Source organism: Narcine bancroftii, chromosome 3 (genome assembly GCF_036971445.1).
Source record: "Narcine bancroftii isolate sNarBan1 chromosome 3, sNarBan1.hap1, whole genome shotgun sequence".
In the NCBI taxonomy this organism is placed as follows: Eukaryota; Metazoa; Chordata; class Chondrichthyes; order Torpediniformes; family Narcinidae; genus Narcine; species Narcine bancroftii.
Genome location: NC_091471.1, coordinates 324,861,911 through 324,882,456, shown reverse-complemented (window position 1 = coordinate 324,882,456; position 20,546 = coordinate 324,861,911). Strand labels below are relative to the sequence as shown.

Genomic DNA, 20,546 nt, shown 5'->3' with positions numbered 1-20,546 from the left:
CAGGTGAGGTTGACAGGCAAGTACAAATGCTGTTGGAGCTGCTACACAGGATCGATGAGTTGGGGGAAGGGTCCAACACAATGGTGGAGGGTCCAAGCCTTGAAAGTGGCAGATCATCACTGGCCATTAGTGATGTAATGAGCATCATTTAGATCCGGTGACTAGGATTGGGATCCTAGCTGAGAAGGTCCAAAAAATTAAGGAAGGAGTGGGCGAGCTAAAAAAAATGTGCTCACCACACTGACCAACCGCATAGCAGCCATTGAAGATAAAATGGAGGGCGCTGAAGATAGATTGGAAAGGATTGAGAACAACATGAACACCTGAAAGGTTGAAAGGGAGAAATTCTTGGAAAGGCTGGTCTCCCTTTAAAATCATAGCAGATGGCAGAACATAAGAATTATAGGGTTGAGGGAAGAGATGGAGGGTCAAAACATTTTTTTTGGGAAGTGGATCCCAAAGATCCTGGAGCTGAAAGATGAGGCCATTATAATCAAGAGGGCCCATCGAACCTCTGGTCCCCGAACAGGGCCGAATCTCTCAGCCAATGCCTTGGCTATTATCTTGTAATCCGTATTTAGTAATGAGATAGTTCTATAAGAAGGTTCTAACGGATCTTTTTTTAGGTAACATCACAACTATCGCTGTTGAAAAGGTGCCCAGGAGAGTCTTTGTCTCTGCCACTTTGTTAACTACATCCTTCATGAGTGTCATCAACAAATCTTTAAAATTTTTATAAAACTCGGGTGGAAAATCATCCTCTCCTGATTGATTTGTAAGAGTCCCAAAGCTTTTTCAATTTTTTCCCTCGTAAAGGGGGCATGTAACTCTTGGTTCAATCTTGGGAGTTTGATTACATTAAAAAGGTCATCTATTTTTGTTTGTTCCTGTGGTAATTCTGGTTTATATAGTTCTGCAAAAAACTGTTTGAAAGTATCATTAATTACTTTTGGATCATGAGATATCGTGTCTAGTTCCAGGCAAACTGCGTTAATTGTCCTTGAGGTTTACTCTACCTTTAATTGCCATAACAAAACTTAGTGTACTCTCTCTCCTAATTCCTAGCATTTTTGCTTTGATCTTTTTCCATTTTATGTTTGAATTGTACTATATTTAAGTTTTTTTATTTATTAAATTTGATATTTGACCTTTGAACTGAATTTTTGATATTCTATCTCTAATTCCGTAATTTCTTTATCCAAATTATTAATTTCCACCATACATTTTTTCTTGACATTCTTAGTGTAAGATATAATTTGCCCTCTCAAGTAGGTCTTCAAATGATCCCATATCAGGAAACTATTATTAGTAGATGGGCAATTAGTTGCACAAAATAAGTTAGTTTGTTGCCTTATAAATGTGCAAAAATCAATATTTTTTCAACAGCATATGATTTAGGTGCCTCCTATACATTGATGTCTATTTTCCGGCATCATTATTGTCAATTAAGAAATAATCAATTCTGGTGAAAGAATCATGAGGTTTTGAGTAAAAGGAGCAGTCTCGAGCTTGAGGACACAACCACCTCCAGGCATCTATTAAATTTAAATCTTTCATATATGCTAATGTAGCTTTATACAGCTAAAATTTTGGGCCTGAGCTCTCCTTCAAGGTATCACAGATAAGATTCTATGAGAGTTCATGTGCCAGGCTGTTAATTGACCGGAAGCAGTAACTCCTGCTTCTCTCTTTCAATTGATGCCTTCACATTTTGTTTTGATTTCATATTTTGAGAGTCCTTGCTTGTTAATTCTCTTCAAGAATGTAAATAGTCCGTAATAACAGTAGCAGGAGGGTGTCATACGTGTAAGTATATATGTCCCCAACTTACGACCGAGTTCCATTCTGACCGACTGGTCGCAACTTGAAATGGATGGAAGTTAGAAATCTGGTCATCAAAAACAACATGGCAGCCACCAAGACCAGCTCTTCTGAGAGGTTGGCCACCCCTGCATAGGCGCTATTTTCCATAGATAGGCCCTAAATTTCTTCTTCACCCCAAAGGTGTAATTTTTATATTTACATAATTTTTTTTTCTATAAAAAATTAATACTGTGAATTCTTTTTGGTTTTATGTACAGATGGTTGTAAGTCGAATAGGTTGTAAGTCAGGGACTACCCTTATTGCTTTCTGGTACATCAGCACACAGCTGTATGCAAGCACAATGGCACCTTTCATTACTAATCTCCTCTCCAGTTCATTCTGTCTTTTCCCACAAGTCGCAAAACAAAACTAATACCACACTTTCAATCAGTGGAATCACCTGTCTCATAATTTATTTGTTGTGAGTTTCACTGTTTGCAGAGTTCCACATAGTTATAGTGATTCAGTGTGACATTTTCATGTGAGACATCTGGTCACTTCAGCGAAGGATGCAAAATACTATCCACATCCAACACTTCAAAGTAGCTCCAACGTTGCTTGCATAAAGCCAGCTGGCAGGACAAGTGAACTGAAGCTAACCTCTTGATCAGGCGAATTGAACCTCTCCTTGTTACACCACAAAAGGACTGTCTGCACTATTGCAAAGAACTCAAGGGGCCACAGTGGCAACAGCGTTACATAGCATTGGAATTGAATGCAACAATGCAATACACAGTAATAGAATAGATGAATCTAGAGCATTAGAGCACAGTACAGGCGCTTAGGCCCACAATATTGTGTCAACAAACTAAACCTTCCCTCACTTACACCCATAACCATCTCTTCTTTTTTGTATTTATGTACCTATCGAAAAGTCTTTTAAATGTCACAGTTGTACCAGCCTCCACCACTACCTCTGGCAATGCATACCACTACTCTTTGTAAAATATCTTGCCCCTGACATTACTCCTAAACTTTCCTCCCCTCACCTTGTACACAGATGTCCTCTGGTGACTAGGGATGCAAAAATTACTTGGAATATTACAGCACAATACAGGCCCTTTGTCCATGATGTTGGGCCAGCCTGTGTCATCTTACTCTGCGGCAATCTAACCCTTTCCTCTATTTTCCATTTGCCTACCACCCCCAGCAATGCATTCCAGACACCCAGCACTCTGTGTATTTAAAAAAAAAAAGAAATTTCCCTCTGATATCTCCCCATAACTTTCCTCCCACTCACATTAAACAGATGTTTTCTGGTACAGTGGTGAAACACAGGATTCTGTTGACTCCGTGGTTAAGTGAAAAAACACACAAATGTTGGAGAAACTCATCAGGTCAACAAAGGTGAAGATACAGAACCAACGTTTCGGGCTGGAGCCCTTCATTAAGCATTGGTGTGTGTTTTCTTTTCTCTGGTACAGTATTTGCTACTGTCGACCCTGGAAATAGTGCTGGTTGTCCACCTTATCACTTTGCACGGTTTTCTTTAGTCCATCATTTTATTGTGAATAAAGTTCACAAACATTGGTGCAGAATAATCATGGTGGGGAATGGGGTTTGTGTATACAATAGTTGACACAAGGGGTGGGTTAACAGTGGGTGGGTGTTAGTTAACTTCCATCTGACACAGAAGGAAGCCTTTCATTTGCAGGCGAATGAAGAGGGAGCAGCTTTAATTCTTGCTGTGCCTGGCTCAGGAACATGGTGGGGGAGAGACAGAAGTGAAGAATTCTTGTCAGTGTGTTGAGAAGTCGACTACTTAAGCTGTGAGTTAGTCACCGAGAGGAACAGCATGGAAATGAACTCTTCTGCCCACTGTGTTTGTACTACGAATCCTTCATTGATCCTATTAATGGTTTATGCCTTTCTGGAATGAAGGCCAAAAGCAGCAGAGTTGCGTTTATCCCCTTGATGAGTGGGTTGAGTTGCATTTTATTCCAATCACCCAGTGCTGTTTGATTGCTGAATTTGTTGCTACTGCCTTGAAAAGACTTGCATCCACTCTCCCTACGCGATGTACCGTATTTGTCAGTGACTGCCAGAGATAGCAATATAGCACTGAGGTGCAGCAAGGTTCAGTTATTTTTGTATTAATGGAACTGAAACCTGGGCATCATCTGTCTGAAATTGGTTCAGACACTGTGCTTTCAGACCTGACTCTGCCAGTGATAGCATTTCCTAGATTCTAGCTGTTGTTGGGTCTGACACAGGATTTCCACATTGTCCATACATTTATTTGCTACTCCAATCCACAGTTCGACTCCTTGGCCTCCCGTTCCCACCTCCTTCTCCCCTCCACGACATCAATGAACCTCCAATTTTGACCCACCATCCATGGATCTAATTGTTGCATCCAAATCTTTGCAGCCCAGACTATAAATTCAAGCTATCCCTGCCCTTTTCCTCCTCTTGGACACTGGTTGAAACTCACCCCTTCTTGTCTTCTATCTTGCATAATTTGTTAGCCCTCCTGTGGAGCTCCAAAGGTGATGTTGTGGCATTGGGCACTACATAAAGAAAGACTGCATACCTTTGAGCATTTTGAATCTTTTGGAGCTTGTTTAATGTTTCAGAACATTGATCCCTGGACTGCTGTTAACTTTCTGGTTGAGATCTGAGTACGCTATCACTGGGTAACATGGGATACTTTCTTGATGCTGCCGCCATTGTAAGCTCATGGAGAATTAACAATGGTTGATTGGGGATGATTCTGTAGGCATTCTTCAGTACTGCCACTGCTGCCCAAACCTAAAACTGCAGTGGGAGTACAGCCCCAGCCCCAGCCCCAGCCCCACTTCCATGATGTACAGCCACACTTCCATGATGTCCTGAGGTGTCACTGCATTTCAGATATTGCCTCGCTGGGTCAAATGATCAGAAGAAGCTATAAACATCAGGAGTGGAGGAGGTGAGTCACACAGCAGGCCCACTGCCTGGACTCTTCCAAATGCATGTCCATGCCCGGGAGTCCCCAGAGAAGCAGCACACAGTGGTCGCTGGCTCTCCGCAAGGAACAGCAAGGGTTGCCATTTTAAGCTGAATTTTTTTATAAACATTGAAAATAAGAAGAACAATAGCTGAAGTAGAAAGTACTGTAGAGGCTCGAGTGGGGAAGGGTTCTCCTGCCATTCACCATCATCAGTTAAAACCCCATGAATGATTGATTATAATTTTGTAAATGAACGACAGCTGCTTGCTGAATTTATTGCGACATTAGTCGGTATGAAAATGTTGATTTGAATGTTCTTTTTGAATGTTTTTAGTTGAGAATTTTAATGAATAAAATGTATTGTTTCTGCCATTTGTACCAGCATCGACTACATCCTCTGGCTGATCTCCCTCTCCTTCACCATGATCATACCCAATTTGAGAATTGATGGTGTGAATAGTTCCATCCCTGCTCCAACTGAATGTGAATTTTCTGGTGAGATGAGGTACTGAGTTCCAATGAGTCCATGCCAACCATCAATCACCCATTTGCACCACGTATACACATCCTGTTGACATTCAAGGTCAATTTACAGCCAACCTGAATATCCTTGGGGGTGTGGGAAGCAACTGGAGGAAACGCAGTGCATGCAAACGGCACAAAGGCAGCACCGGAGCTCAGGATGTACCTGTGTCACTTGAACTGCGAGGTTAACTACTGTCCTAACCATGCTGGGACTTTTCTCCAGGGGTGTTTCATTCAAGTGAAACAAGAAGTCCCAGGAGAGTTACTCCCTCTCGAGTAAGAGGGCATCGAGCTAGGAGCTGGCTTAGAGAAGGTGCAAACTCATGTTTGTTCATGAATAGCCCAACAAGGGAGTGTCAGGTGTGAAGGATGCAAGCTTTTTAAGAAGAGGCTTGGGTTGCTGCGATGTATCTAAATTCAGAGATGACTTGTGCTGTTCCGGTTTGGTAGCCAGAAAAGTGGGATGTGAAACCTTTAGACGTAGCATAATGTAGATCTTTTCTAATTTGAAAATGACCAGGATGTATCTGAGCTACAAATGAGTGAGAACAACAAAAGGAACTGTTCACACTAATCATCTCATATTCATGAAACGATATTTATTTGTTCTGCATGTGAGTTATGTCTGGTTATGTGTCTTCATGTTTTGCATTGAGGATCGGAGAGCACTGTTTCATCGGGTTATCCTTGTACAATTAGATGACAATAAATGTGACGTGTTGATTAACTAGCTGACAATAAACGTGACGTGTTGATTAACTAGCTGACAATAAACGTGACTTGCTGATTAACTAGCTGACAATAAACGTGACGTGTTGATTAACTAGTTGCCAATAAACGTGACGTGTTGATTAACTAGCTGACAATAAACGTGACGTGTTGATTAACTAGTTGCCAATAAACGTGACGTGTTGATTAACTAGTTGCCAGCTGCTTCGCTGCACAATTCTTGTTGCTGTTTTAATGAAGTTAATAGAAAAAAACCAGATATTTTTTAGATTAAGGGAGGAATGAAAAAGGGAATACCAGACAAATGAAGATCGAGATAAATCTAATAATAAATAAGTTGAAGATGCAAGCAATTGGAAATAAAATCAGAAAATCTTTGAAAAGCCCAGCAAGTCAGACAGCATCTGTGATAGGAGGAGCAGAGTTTCAGTTTCATTGAAAGTGGCTAAGAAAGAAGTGATGTTGGGTTTAAATTGCAGAGAAGCGATTAAGGGGTGGAGTGGTGGATGAATAAGATAAAATCATATGGGTCTTCCATTCAAATGGGTTAATAGGGAAAAATGACAGCCAGGATACATATATGTGATGTTGCAGGTAGTAGGGAAGAGGGGTTTGCACAGCAGGTCAGGGTGTGCTCAAGTCAACAGTCTCCCAACGTGGAAGCAGGCCCCCTCCCCATCACAGCCACTAACTGAAACACACCAACGATTGATTTTACTTTTATTCTCCCAATGGAATAAAAATATAAGGGTTACGGGGTAGGGAGGGTTTAGTACTTTTTTTAAAGGAATATGTGAGTTGGTATGACATTGAGGGCCGAAGGGCCTGTACTGTTCTATGTTTTACGTAATATCGCATCTGACTCCCTCTAGCTTTTGCCCCTTGCTCACTCACTAGAGGCAATATATTTACACCGAGAGTGGTTGATATTTGGTTCTCACTATCGGATCTAATCACTGGATTTTACATGGATTAGTCCATGTAGGATTATCTTAGTGGTTAGTGCAATGCTGTTACAGTGCCAGCAACCTTGGTTCAAGTCCAGCACTGTCTGTTAGAACATAGAACATGACAACACACTGCAGGCCCCTCGGCCCTCTATGATTCGCAGGCCCATATATTCCTTTAAAAAAGTACTAAACCCTCCCTACCCCATAACCCTCTAATTTTCTTTCATCCATCTGCCTGCCTAAGAGTCTCTTAAATGCCCCTAATGTTTCAGCCTCCACCACCATCTCTGGCAAGGAAACCTTGACTGCGAGGGTTTCCTCTGGGTACTCCAGTTTTCTCCCATCCTCGAAGGCTGCCCAAATACCCCAATTAACCTACAACTCCCACCAGGCTGTATGGGATTCATGGGCTGGAAGGACCTCTATTGTGCTGTACTGTTAAAATTAAAAATAAATAAAAGTTGTGACAGACATGGTGGACCAAAGGGCCTGTTTGTGTGGTGTGTGAATCCAGTGACCAATTAATCTACCAACCTGCATGATTTTGAAATAGAAGAGGAATCCAGAGCACTCTGGTAAAACCGTGTTTTACAGGAAGATGATGGAAACCCTACCCTGACACCGGGTCAAGACAGTATTGAACCAGAGTGGCTGCAGCTATTGACCATCAGCTGCTTTGGAGCTTCAATTCACTTCAGGAGTGGGGTGGAAAGGAAAAAAACTCAAGAACAGAAAGCCATCTTTTCTGGGAGTGGGAATGTGTTTACACAATCCACAGTGTACCCTGGTCTGAGAGGGATCTTCTCCCTTTTACAAGGTTGTCCCCTTAACATTGTCACAATATGACTGAATTCAGTTTGAGATTTAACAAGTCAGATGTGCCAATATTTCAATGGACTAAAGGGAGATACAGTGGCATGAGAGAGGAACTGGCCAAAGTAGATTGGTGGGGGGGGGGGGGGGGGGGGCGGTATTAAGTAGGAAGCAGAGAGCAAATGGAGTTTCTGCAAAAGGTGAGGAAAATGCTGGATAAATACAGACCAAAACATGGAAAATAGTCATAACTGTGGCTGATGAGGGAAGTCAACATCAACGTAAAAGCAAAAGAGAAGATATACAAGGAAGCAAAAATTAGTGGGAAGGTAGAGGTTGGGAAGTCTTTAAAAACTTGCAGGAGGCAAATAGAAAACCCATAAGGAGGGAAAAGATGTAATATGAAAGGGTGGAAAATAATATCAGAGAGGATATAAAGAGTAAAAGAGAGGTGAGAGTAGAAATGGAATCACAAGAAGATGACTCAGGAGAGATAATAAAGGGAGACAAGGAAGACACTAGCAGTGTGGCAGATGTCATAGGGTATCAGGGAAGGGAAGTGAATGAAGTGACTATTTCAAGGGAGAAGGTGATCAGAAAGCGGAATCCTCTAAGGGTGGAAAAGTCTTCTGGACCAGATAGATTGCACCCTTGGGTTCTGGAAGAAGTTGTGGTAGAGATTGTGGAGGCATTGGTAATGATCTTTTAGGGATCACTCCACTATTCAAGGAGGCTGGGAAACAGTGGAAAGGAATTTCTAGGCCAGTTAGCCTGATGTCAATATGTAAAGGATGAGGTTAAGGAGTACTTGGAGACACATGACAGGTTAGGCCAGTGGTTCTCAACCTTTGTATTTAAGAAATCCCTATGCCATAGGTGCTCTGTGATAAGAATGGGATTGCTTAAGGTGTCTGTGGGTGGAAAGAAAAAGTTTGCAAACCACTGTTTTACTCTTACCTCATTGACTCGTTATGTGCACGGTTTCAGAAATGGGCCAATGACAATTTTTCAGTAACAATTGGGTAAAGAGCAGTGATTCTCAATCTTCCCTTCCCACCTTAAGCAATCCCTTACTAATCACAGATAGGAAATACTTAAAAGTTGGATGTGAGTGGAAAGAAAATAGGTTGAGAACCACTAGGATAGGCCAAAGCAGCATGGTTTCCTTCAGGGAAAATCTTGCTTGACAAACCTATTGGAATTCTTTGAAGTGACCAGCAGAATGGATATAGGAGAAGTAGTGGATGTTGTTTATTTGGATTTTCAGTCGGCCTTTGACAAGGTGCCGCACCTGAGGTTACTTAACAAGGTGAGTCATGGTATAACAGGAAACATGCAGGTTGTTCTCAGATTAAAATCGAGTTCCGTTACCTAGGTGTGTCTTTAATTTGAATTTGTATGTGTCAAAACAAGTAAACATAGTCTTTATTTAGCATCAGTTAGTCAAATATTTAACTTTTGTATATGAAACACTTCCCTTTTAATTATACTTAATTAAATACTTCTAATAATAAAAGTAACTACAGATGATCAAAAGATCATGATTAAAGGTTACCACTCACAGGAGATGATGATGGTTACAGTACTCTATCGCTTGGCAGCGACCCCGATCCCAAGGCACTCCCACATCTTCGATCCTTCCAATCTGCACCCAGCTCCTTCACTTGGACCCTTCTCCCCTCCCTCTCTCTGGCTCTGCCCCCCCGCTCGTTCCCCAGTCCCTCCCCCCTCATTTGCCTCCTCCCTCCCTCCCTCTCGCTCGCTCCCTCTCTCTGGCTCTCTCTGTCCCTCCCTCCCTCTTGCTCGCTTCCCGCCCCCTCCCCACCCTCGCTCGCCCCCCTCTCTCCCTCTGGCTCCGTTCCCCCTCCCTCCCTCCCTTTCGGTTGCTCCCTGCTCCCCCTCACCTGCTCCCTCCCTCCCTCCCTCCCTTTGGCTCCGTCCCCCCCTCTTGCTCGCACCCCGCTCCCTCCCCCCTCCCTTTCACCCCTCACTCCCTCCCCTCTCGCTCGGTCCCCGCTCCCTCCCCCCTTGCTTGCTCCCTCCCTCTTGTTCACTCCCTGCTCCCTCCCTCCCTCGCTCGCTCCCTGTTTCCCCCCCCCCCTATTGCTTTCTCCCTCTCTCTGGCTCTGTCACCCCCTTCCTCTCTCTTGCTCGCTTTGCGATTTGGTTAATATTCCGTTGAAACAAAATGATCAAATTCTGAGGAAATGGGATTTTTCAAGCACTGCCTCAGGTTGCTTACTGTTTAAGAAAAATAATTTAATTTAAATTTTGTTGGGACAGAGGATTTTATCAATGACTTAATAAAGGCATTTGAAGATTTGGGTCAGATTTGATAGAAAAAGCAAATTTCCTTCAACTGAGGAGATGCCACTCTCAGTTAAAGTTCAAACCTTTTAAGACATAGAGAAGGTGAAAGGTTGTGAAATGAATCATCGAGGAAGCAATTGAACTAGAACAGAGGCCATTTCTGCAATAAAGGTTAGATAAAGGAAAATGGGAGCAAAAAAGGTTTCAAGCAAAAATAGTCCCTTGGGGTGAGGTAACATGAAACACATGCTTACAATCTATATGTTGACTGGTCGTAGACTTTGGCTGTCATCTTTTCAGTGTTGGGATTGGACAGGAGTTGGTGTTTGATACGGAATCCTTGAAGGCTCTGCTTTGTTAATAACTGCTACGCGATGGAGACTAACAGCAGAGCGAACTGACAGAGTTTCCAAATGAGTGTGATAGAAAGAGAATGGTGGGGGTGTCTGAATATATAGTTTATTTTAAAGCACCCTGTCACATTACAAATGGTGTTTGTTTTTCCATGTTTAGAGTTGTGCGACTGGTGGGAGTTTTGATCTGCCCACATGCATTTAAGAATCCCACGCTCAGGCTAATAATCTGTACTGACTCCAGAGAATAACGTTAGGAATCTTGGCACAGGCCTCAGGATAAATTCCAGCCATGCCTGTTCTGCTCAGTGCAGTGGAGGGTGGCTTGCAGTGTTTGGGAAGTGGTCTCTGCTGGGACTTTGTCGCCAGCCTTCAACAATCCCCATAGATCTCCATGCAGGTATGGCAGGGGTGGCCTCATCGTTTTTGGATGTGGGCCACATACCGAAAAATACAAGGAGTCACAGGCCAAACGATATTAAGTCCGGCAGTTTTCGACCAAGAAAAACAGTGTTTTTAGATGGAAAACCCCTGTGCCATCAAAAATTCATTTTCTCTCAAAATAACTAGACGACACAACTGAACAGTTTAACTGTTGACATTACAGCAGTTTATTGATGTGCGCACATGTTACAGTAAGGCATTTTCTGTATCTGCTGCTCTTTAATTTAAAAGAATACAATAAAACTCTAAAAATCTACCAATAATTCAAAAAACAGTGAAAGATAAGAAAAGAAGATCACGAAAGAGGCAAGGCCACCTCCAACATTTCTCCACAACTCTCAATGTGAATACAGTTCATGGCCCAAGTGTCAACCTTAATGAGTACAGTGCAATTTGTAAATCTGTAGATAGGCTATGAAAGTTCACAGATTCCTTGCAAATCAAACCAACACACTTCATAGAACCATAGAACATTACGGCACGGAAACAGGCCCCTTTAGCTCTTCTAGACTGAGCCGAATCATTTTTATTGTCTAGTCATACTGACCTGCACCCAGTGCATAGCCCTCCATACCCCTTCCCATCAATGTACCTGTCCAAATTCTCCTTAAATGTTAAAATTTAGCCTGCATTCTCCACTTCAGCTGGCAGCTTGTTCCACTCTCTGTGTGAAGAATTCTCCCTCATGTTCCCCCTAAACTTTTCCCCTTTCAGTCTTAACCCATTTCCTCTGGTTTGTATCTCACTTACACTCAGTAGAAACAGCCTATTTACATTTGCTCTGTCTATCCCCCATAATATTTAATCCCCCTATCAAATCTCCCCTCACCAATGTCTTGTAAAGCTTTACTATAACATCCCAACTCCTGTACTCAATACTTTGATTTATGAAAGCTAATAGGCCAAAAACTCTCTTTACAATCCTATCCACCTGTAACACCACTTTTAGGGAATTATATATTTGTATTCCCAGATTCCTCTTTTCTACCGCACACCTCAGTGCCTGATCATTCACCGTGTATGTCCTTTCTTGGTTTGTCCTTTCAAACTGCCACATCTCACCCTTGTCTGCATTAAATGCCATCGGCCATTTTTCAGCCCATTATTCCAGCTGGTTCAGATCCCTCTGCAACCTTTGAAAACCTTCCTCACTGCAGTGTCATCTGCAAATGTGCTGATCCAATTTACCACATTATCATCTGGACAATTGACATAGAAGACAAACAACAATGGTCCCAGCACCGAGGCACCCCAGTCTGAGAAGCAATCATCCATGACTACAGCCACTGTCGAGTCCATTTCACTATTTCACCATGAATACCGAGCATCTTGTCAAAGTCCTTACTAAAGTCCATGTGGACAACATCCAGTCTTTCCTTCCACAACCCCCTGAAAAAAAAAAGTTTAAGATTACCAAGCACAAAGCCATGTTTTCTATCCCTAATCTGCCCCTGGCTATCCAAATAATTGTATATCCAGTCTCTTAGAACACCTCCTGATAATTTAACTACTACTGCTGTCAGGCTTATCAACCTATAACATCCAGAGTTATTTTTGGAGGCTTTTTTAAACAATTGAATAATTGAGCTATCCTCCAATCCTCTGGCAATACACCTATGGCTGAAGATATTTTTAACATTTCTGCCAGAGCCCCTTCACGAGCCTCCCTCAAGGTCTGGGGGCAGATCTTGTCAGGCTCTGGGGATTTATCCACCCTTATTTGCTTTAAGATAGCAAGAACCTCCTCCTCCTCATTAATCTGTACAGGTCCCATGACCTCACTGCTTGTTTTCCTTACTTGCCACGACTCTGGGCCCATTTCCTGAGTGAATACTGATGAAAAAAAAATTTAAGACATCCCCCATCTCCATACATAACCGACCGCTCTGATCTTCAAGGGGTCAAATTTTGTCCTTTACTATCCTTTTGCTCTTAATATACCCTCAGGATTTTCCTTCACATTGTTTGCCAAAGTAACCTCGTGTCTTCTTTTATTCTTCCTGATTTCTTTCTTGAGGTTTTTTATGTATTTTTAAACTCTTCAAGTACCTTATTTGCTCCATGTTGCCTATACCTGTTATACACCTTTCTCTTCTTCCAAAGCAGATCCCAAGATCTATCGAAAACCATGGTTTCCTCTGCCTGCGAACCTTGCCTTTAAACATGACAGGAACTCTGTACAAACACTTCACACATCTTTGCCCGAAACAATTATCCTAATCCATGCATTCTAGATCCTAATTCATTTCCTCAAAACTGGCCTTTCTCCAATTTAGAATCTCAACCCAAGGCCCAGACCCATCCTTCTCCATAATTAACTGGAAATTAATGGCATTATGATCACTGGACCCAAAATGTTCCCCTACATAAATTTTTGTCACCTGTCCTGTCTCGTTCCCTAATACGAGATCCAGTATCGCATTCTCTCTCGAGTTGGTACCTCTATATATTGATTTAGAAAACTTCCCTGAACTCATTTGAGAAAGATGGCGGCGCTGCCACTAGTGCGGACCCGCGGAGAATGAGGGAGCAGAGATGCAGAGCTTCAGCGGGGTCCAGCTGCCCGATCGACATCCACACGGGCTTGGAATGGCACGTTGTGGGAGCCGACTGTGGTTTTTATTTGAAATCCTGCAACCATGGGTTTGCTCCCAAGATGGCAGCATCTATTAATTGGCAGCAGCCAAGAGGGGCTGCAGAATCCAGGGATGCAGAGAACTGGAGTAGGGCATCTGTCTGAGAAGGAGAAGCAGAAGAGACGACCTACAGGACTGACCATGGCATCAGACCAGTGAGGAGGTTCTGTGGCTGAGGGTTCAGTGCAAGTTGCGGGTTGCTGGCAACTCGAGGCGAAAAACCTACGGAAGCTGCAGGCTGCTGGAGACTGCTGTAGGGAGACTCGTGCCGGGCTGCGGACTGTTGGAGACTGGCTCAAGCTGGCCAGAGGGGAACCAGGTATCGGAACAGGGTTTTGAGGAGGTGCTGAGACTGCTGGAGGATCCCAGACTGTGTCGCAGATTTGGATCTGGAGCTTGGGCCACCAATGGTTTGGACTGGTCTCTGGGTGGCTGCGGGGGCTGTGGAAGCGCTAGCGGCGAATCTCCGGACACTTGGTGACTCTGGGGGACTCGCTTTTACTTCTCTTTCTCTTGACTGTGTCTGACTGTAAGAGGCGCTTAGGCAATTTTTGCCTGTGGCAAATATGTCTGCCTTGCAGCAGGAAGAAAGAAATTTAATGTAAAATGACACTGTGACAATAAATTGAATCTTGAATCTTGACAAACTCCAAGCCATCCAGCCCTTTTACAGTCTGGGAGTGCCAGTCAATATGTGGAAAGTTAAAATCCCCTACTATCACGACCTTATGTTTCCTGCAGCTGTCTGCTACCTCTCTACAGATTTACTCCACCAATTCTCATTGACTATTGGACGGTCTGTAATACAAGCCCATGAGTATGGTCAGACCTTTCCTGTTCCTCAGCTCCACCCACATAACCTCAGTAGATGAACCCTCTGGTCTGTCCTGCCTGACCATAGCTGAGATATTTTCCCTGGCAATCAATGCCCCTTTTAGTCCCCTCATTCTATCGCATCTAAAGCAACAGAAGCCCGGAACATTGAGCTGCCTACCATTCCTGCCTGTCCTGTGTCCAAGTTTCACTAATGGCCACAGTCATAATTCCACGTGCCAATCCACGCTCTAAGCTCGTCTGCCTTTCCTACAATATTCCTTGCATTGAAATAGATGCACCTGGGAACATTTCCTCCACTACAACGTGCTGACTTCTAACGGTGCATGCAATTTTCACATCATCTTTCCCCTCCTCCACTCCTCTATCTGCTCTGGCACCCTGGTTCCCCTCTCCCGGAAATCTAGTTTAAACCCACCAAAGCAGCACTAGCAAACCTCCCTCTTCAGTTCAGATCCAAACTGTCCCATCGGGACAGGTCCCACCTTCCATGAAAGAGCCCAATGATCCAGAAACCTGAGGCCTTCCCTCCTCCACCAGGTCTTTAGTCACATGTTGAGCTTCATCATCCTCCTATTTCTAACCTCACTAGCATGTGGCATGGGCAGCAATCCTGAGATCACAACCCTGGAGATCGTGTCTTTCAACGTAGAGCCTGACTCCTATACTCTTCTTCCTACCTACGTTATTAGTCCCTAAATGGAGCATGACATCTGGCTGCTCATCCTCCCTCCTGAGAATACTATGAACTTGAATCTGAGATATCTCGGACCGTGGCACTAGGGAGGCAACATACCATCCAGGATACTTGATCTATTCCACAGCACCGCTTAACTATGGAATCCCCAATCATTCACAGGTGGCCACTTCTCCTCCCATCCCTTCTTAGGCATGGGATCAGACTCCATGCCAGAGACCTGATCACTGGGGCTTGTCCGTGGTAGGTTGTCACCCTGAACCATCTCCAAAACGATGTCTATTATTGAGGAAAATGGCCCCTTGTTTTCTGTGAAAAAATATTCATTTTCCCACTGTGTTTGAAAAATTTGGCATTCCCTTGCTTTTTTTTTTAACTGAGGTAAATGTTTTTATCCATGAGTTTGATACAAAGGTTGGTCTAGTTGTTGTTCAAAATGGCATCGACATCTAAGACATGTAATATACATACAATGCAATTTATTGTTAGAGACTGTTCTCACGAGCCAAATTCCATTTTATTTTTAAAACAAACAAACAATGTATAACTATACAGTAATAAATAATGAACAAAATACTAGTCGTGCAATGAGTCGCGCAATGAGTCTGTTGTTTGGGAGTCTGATAATTGAGGGGTAGAACTATTCCTGAACCTGGTAGATTTTTTCATTCAGGGGTATTGGTGCTGCCATGATGCAGCCACTCAACATACTTTCCACTACACATCTGTAGAAATTTGCCAAGGATTCCAATGATGCACAAAAACAATGCAAAGTCCTGAGCAATTAGAGGCGCCAACGTGCTTTCTCCACAATGGCATGAATATGAAGGTAGCAATTGGTGGAAGGAGGTTAGTGGAATAAGTAGGGAAGGAATGGCTGGCAGATGGGAACATTTTGGGAGGGGCTAGTGTTTTTGCACCTTGTGGGGGAGGAGGTGTAGAGCAGGTGAGGTTGTAACAAATGACAGTGAATTGCTCGTCTCCTGAAATTTAAATGGGGAGTTCCAGAAAGGTGGGGGTGGTGCTGGAAAGTGAACTTGAAGGAAGGGTCACTGGTGAAGTTGATGAAATTGATATCAGCACGTGTGCAGGAAGAGGCAGCGATGTAGTGGTCAATGTAGCAGAGAAAGAGTTGTGCAGTGATGGCAGAGTGGGTTTGGAACTGGAAAGGCATCCTGCAGATGATGAAAAGGCAGGTGTAGCAAGGGCTCCATTTGGGTGTCCAACAGGAGACAAGGTGGGAGGAGTTGAAGTTGAGGTCACCGTGGGACACACGTGGCCCAGTCACTGTGGGACACGTGGTCCTGGTCACTGTGGGACATGTGTGGTCCTGGTCACTGTGGGACATGTGTGGTCTGGTCACCATGAGACATGTGTGGTCCAGTCATTGTGGGACACATGTAGTCTAGTCACTGTGGGACACATGTGGTCCCAGTCACTGTGGGCTCCTGGTAACTGTGGGACACATGTGGCCCAGTCACTGTGGGACACATGTGGTCTGGTCACTGAGACACATGTGGTCCTGGTCACTGTGGGACATGTGTGGTCGGTCATCGTGGGACATGTGTGGTCCAGTCACTGTGGAACATGTGTAGTCCAGTCACCATGGGACAGGTGTGATCCCAGTCACTGTGGACTTCCAGTCACCATGGGACACATGTGGGACACATGTGGTCCGGTCACTGAGACACATGTGGTCCTGGTCACTGTGGGACATGTATGGTCCAGTCGCCGTGGGACACGTGTGGTCCCAGTCACTGTGGAACACGTGTGGCCCAGTCACTGTGGGACACATGTGGTCCGGTCACTGAGACACATGTGGTCCTGGTCACTGTGGGACATGTCTGGCCTGGTCATCGTGGGACATGTGTGGTCCAGTCCGTGTGGAACATGTGTGGTCCAGTCACCATGGGACAGGTGTGATCCCAGTCACTGTGGGCTTCCAGTCACCATGGGACACATGTGGTCTGGTCACTGAGACACATGTGGTCCTGGTCACTGTGGGACATGTATGGTCCAGTCACCGTGGGACACGTGTGGTCCCAGTCACTGTGGAACACGTGTGGCCCAGTCACTGTGGGACACATGTGGTCCGGTCACTGAGACACATGTGGTCCTGGTCACTGTGGGACATGTGTGGTCCAACACAGTGGGACATGTGGTCTGGGTTGCCATGGGACACATGTGGCCTGGTCACTGTGGAATACATGTAGTCCAGTCACAGTGGGACACGTGTGGCCTGGTCAATGTGGGACATGTGTGGTCTGGGTTGCCGTGGATCACATGATCTGGGACATTAGTGGTCCGGGTCGCTGTTTGAGGATGAAGTGGCTGCTTTAAGAGAGCAGTGCACTAGAGCCAGGGTAATCGCTTTAAGGAATAAATTTGTGGCAACACAGATGAGGGATTCAGCTTTCTGTCATGTCTGTCTGGAGTTTGGATGTGGTTTTACAAGAGAGAACTGAGAATTTAAAACAAAACATTTTTCTTGAATAGCTTTTAACAGAGTCCCGCACTAGTTCTTGTTGGAATGAAGGGTTTGTTTGTTCTCAAACTCCGCCTTTTATTCTCCCTTTCATTTTCCTTCAACTGATGTGACAACTCCAGGGAGTAGGAGTGTGTGAACAGTGTTTAATTAGTCCTCTCACGCACTGTTAATCGGTGTTATCTGAAGGTGAGGTGGGTAGGGTTTGATTGGTGATTGGATGCTGAGGTGGGGGGCGGAGTAACCAGAATGCTTTGAACTCAGGAATTCTTATCAAGAGGCACAGTTCAACTGTGAGGGAGCCCAGGCACAGGGGTTTTGTAAGTGTCTCTCTTTTGGACAGAGAGGGTGGGAAATTCAGTATCACCCCTTACTTCCTGTAATAATTCTCTGAGCTGTCTGCAGGCACAAGTGGACTTGACGTTTCCGAGACCCACCAATAAAGCTGGAGGCAACAAGAGAAGACTGTGAGCTGAAGGGGAATAGGGAGAGAGGGTTGCCACTGTTCTGTACAGGATGCTGAGATATTACTGGCACTGCAAAGGATTCACTGGAAGTGAAGAGGATCACCTGAGCTTTTACTCAGGAGGGTTAAACAGGGTCTCGAACTCCATAAGAGAGGGATGCATGTGAGGCTTGTTCATGGCTTTGTTAAGGGGCCAGGAATAACCAAAGGAGGAAGGGCAGCTTCACTGGACTTGGTTTCCTGCCTCCCATCTCAGGAGCGCGACAGAGGGAGGGAAGGTGAAATTCCAGCTACATGCCCATGCGTGACTGCTCTCCGAATCTACTTGTCGCAGAAGAGCAGGCTCCCTTTCAATCTCACCTTGGAGAAAACACTCGGCTCAGACGGCAGAGGAAGCCATTGCACCTGGGACAGTCTGAGGACGGGGTGGTGAAGGAGAGCGAGGCAGACAGCTCTCGGTGGAGGTGTGATCCGTGGGTACTGCCCCATTGCTGTCTCGCCTGATGAGCTCGGATAATAGAGGCAGTTGTTGAAGAAGCTGCTTGTTTGTGATCATAATTCCCAGAAGACCTGAGTTGAGGACCATGGGTCAGACGAGCTCCTGCACTCAAACAGGTCGGTGTCTTTTACTGCTTGATTGGTCGATAGGTTAACCAGGTTGATAACTCACTGTATTGAAATGCTGCAATATTTTAGATTGGGTTTTGAGCCACTTTTGTTCCTCTTCCCTCACTCTTTGCTACTGGAATGGAGCCAATGCTGCCCATTTGCTGTGGTTGTCTCTCTTAAATAGGTAAATACATGTTGAGATGGGCAAGTGATTTTAGGGATGTGGTTGTGGGGTTGCATATCTAATGTCCTGCATCGCGTGAGTTCCAGCAGTTTCCTACAATGTAGCGATCGCCCCTGGCACCATGGTACAGACTGGGATTCAAATCTGAGGGGTTAGTGAGCAGATGGGGAATGGGCACGTGCTGAATTAAGCTGAATTGATAAATTACCATCCGCACATGCTTGCGGATATCTCTTGCACTGGAAGCTTCCCACTGAGCTGATGATCTTCCAGCAGCTCTTGATGCTTATGTCCCTGTGGGCAGACTATAGATCAGGGAGTCTGTCATGTAGCTGGTTGGAACATCGGCAAGGACTTGTTGTGTCCTTCTCCACTCCTCCTTGACAAGCAAACAGACCACAGAGAGACGGGTAATCTTCTCATTTACACAGCAGCTGGCTCAAATATTGGGAGTGAGATCTGACTGTGCAGGAAGGCAACAGGCAGTCAATGTTCTGCTTCAAAACCCTTAATCAGGAAACCCTTTCTTGTTGTAGGAACTCTTTACTGATGAAGGGTACCAGTCCGAAATGTTGACTGTCCATTGCCTTCCAAAAATGCTGCCTGTCGCACTGAGATCCTCCAGAGGTTTATGTGTTGCTTCAATTTGCCAACATCTGTAGTCCCTCTTGTTTATTTTTCAGGCTGTGAGATTTATTAATGTTATCCTGTAACTTTGGGTCTCTTAGAAATGAAATTGGTAAATTATTCCAAAATATTGACACAGATTTATTTTACATTACATCTTTATAAATACGTGTTAATATTATTTCCCGGGATTGACACATAGAGGAGGCATGGTTAATGTAGAAGTTGGCGCAACGCTGTTACAGCACCTGCGATCGGGACCAGGCTTCGAATCCCGCGCTATCCGTAAGGAATTTGTACGTTATCTGTGTGGGGTTTTCCCCGGGGCTCTGGTTTCTTCCTATCGTTCAAAACATACTGGAGGTTTTAGGTTAATTGGGTGTAATTGGGTGACACAGACTTGTGGGCTGAAATGGCCTATTACTGTGCGGTTTGTCTAAATTTATAATTTAAACCTAACATACATTAGTAGAACTCTGAATGCACATTTTGAAGCGGGTTGCTTTTCGCTAATCCAGATGGACAGCACTTCTTCCAAGGATTTCTGACTGAGAAAAAATGGAGCTTAAACAAAAAAAAAGATGACAACCAGCTTCTGTATGAGGAACAAAGGCTGGGGAGTAGTCGGATCCATTTGTGTTGAAAGGGGCAAGGAGAAATGTGCTGACCCTGACTGATGGTGGGCTGCGGACAATGGCCAACACAAAGTGCTTGAAACAGAACAAACTTTGTGCAAGGAGGACCCTGCCCCCTCTCTTTGGACAGAAAGGCTCAATCCGTCCTGCTCCTTTTGTAACCGGGTTTGAATGCTGGCTCCTGGCTCAGAAAGCTAGGGACTCTTCACTCCACATACCACTATACTCTTGGAAGGAGCCTTGGGATGTTCCAAAGCACTTTCCATGTTAAGCACCTCAGAAATGGGTGCCCTGCTGCAGCATGGGAAAGACAGCAACCACACTGTGCACAGCAAGTTCCCATTAAAAGCACGGAGACATACAGCATGGCAATCTGTTCTGATGCAGAAATCTGGAGAAACTCAGCAGGTCAAGCAGTGTCCTTTATATAGTAAAGGGAAAAATACATAACCG

The 20,546-nt window shown here is 44.4% G+C and overlaps 1 protein-coding gene across 7 annotated transcripts in view; it reads left to right on the top strand.

The window, feature by feature from the left end:
• LOC138759110 (caskin-2-like) overlaps positions 1-20,546 on the top strand; it is a 314,437-nt gene that overhangs the window by 92,410 nt on the left and 201,481 nt on the right. Inside the window, exon 1 of one of the 7 annotated variants that reach the window (XM_069929035.1) lies at positions 17,919-18,653. The exons of the other annotated variants lie outside the window; for them this stretch is intronic. Within the exon in view, the coding sequence (XP_069785136.1) occupies positions 18,623-18,653 (31 nt within the window). The 5' untranslated portion in view covers positions 17,919-18,622. Of the gene's footprint in view, positions 1-17,918; positions 18,654-20,546 lie in introns of those variants that run through there. 7 annotated transcript variants of the gene reach the window in all.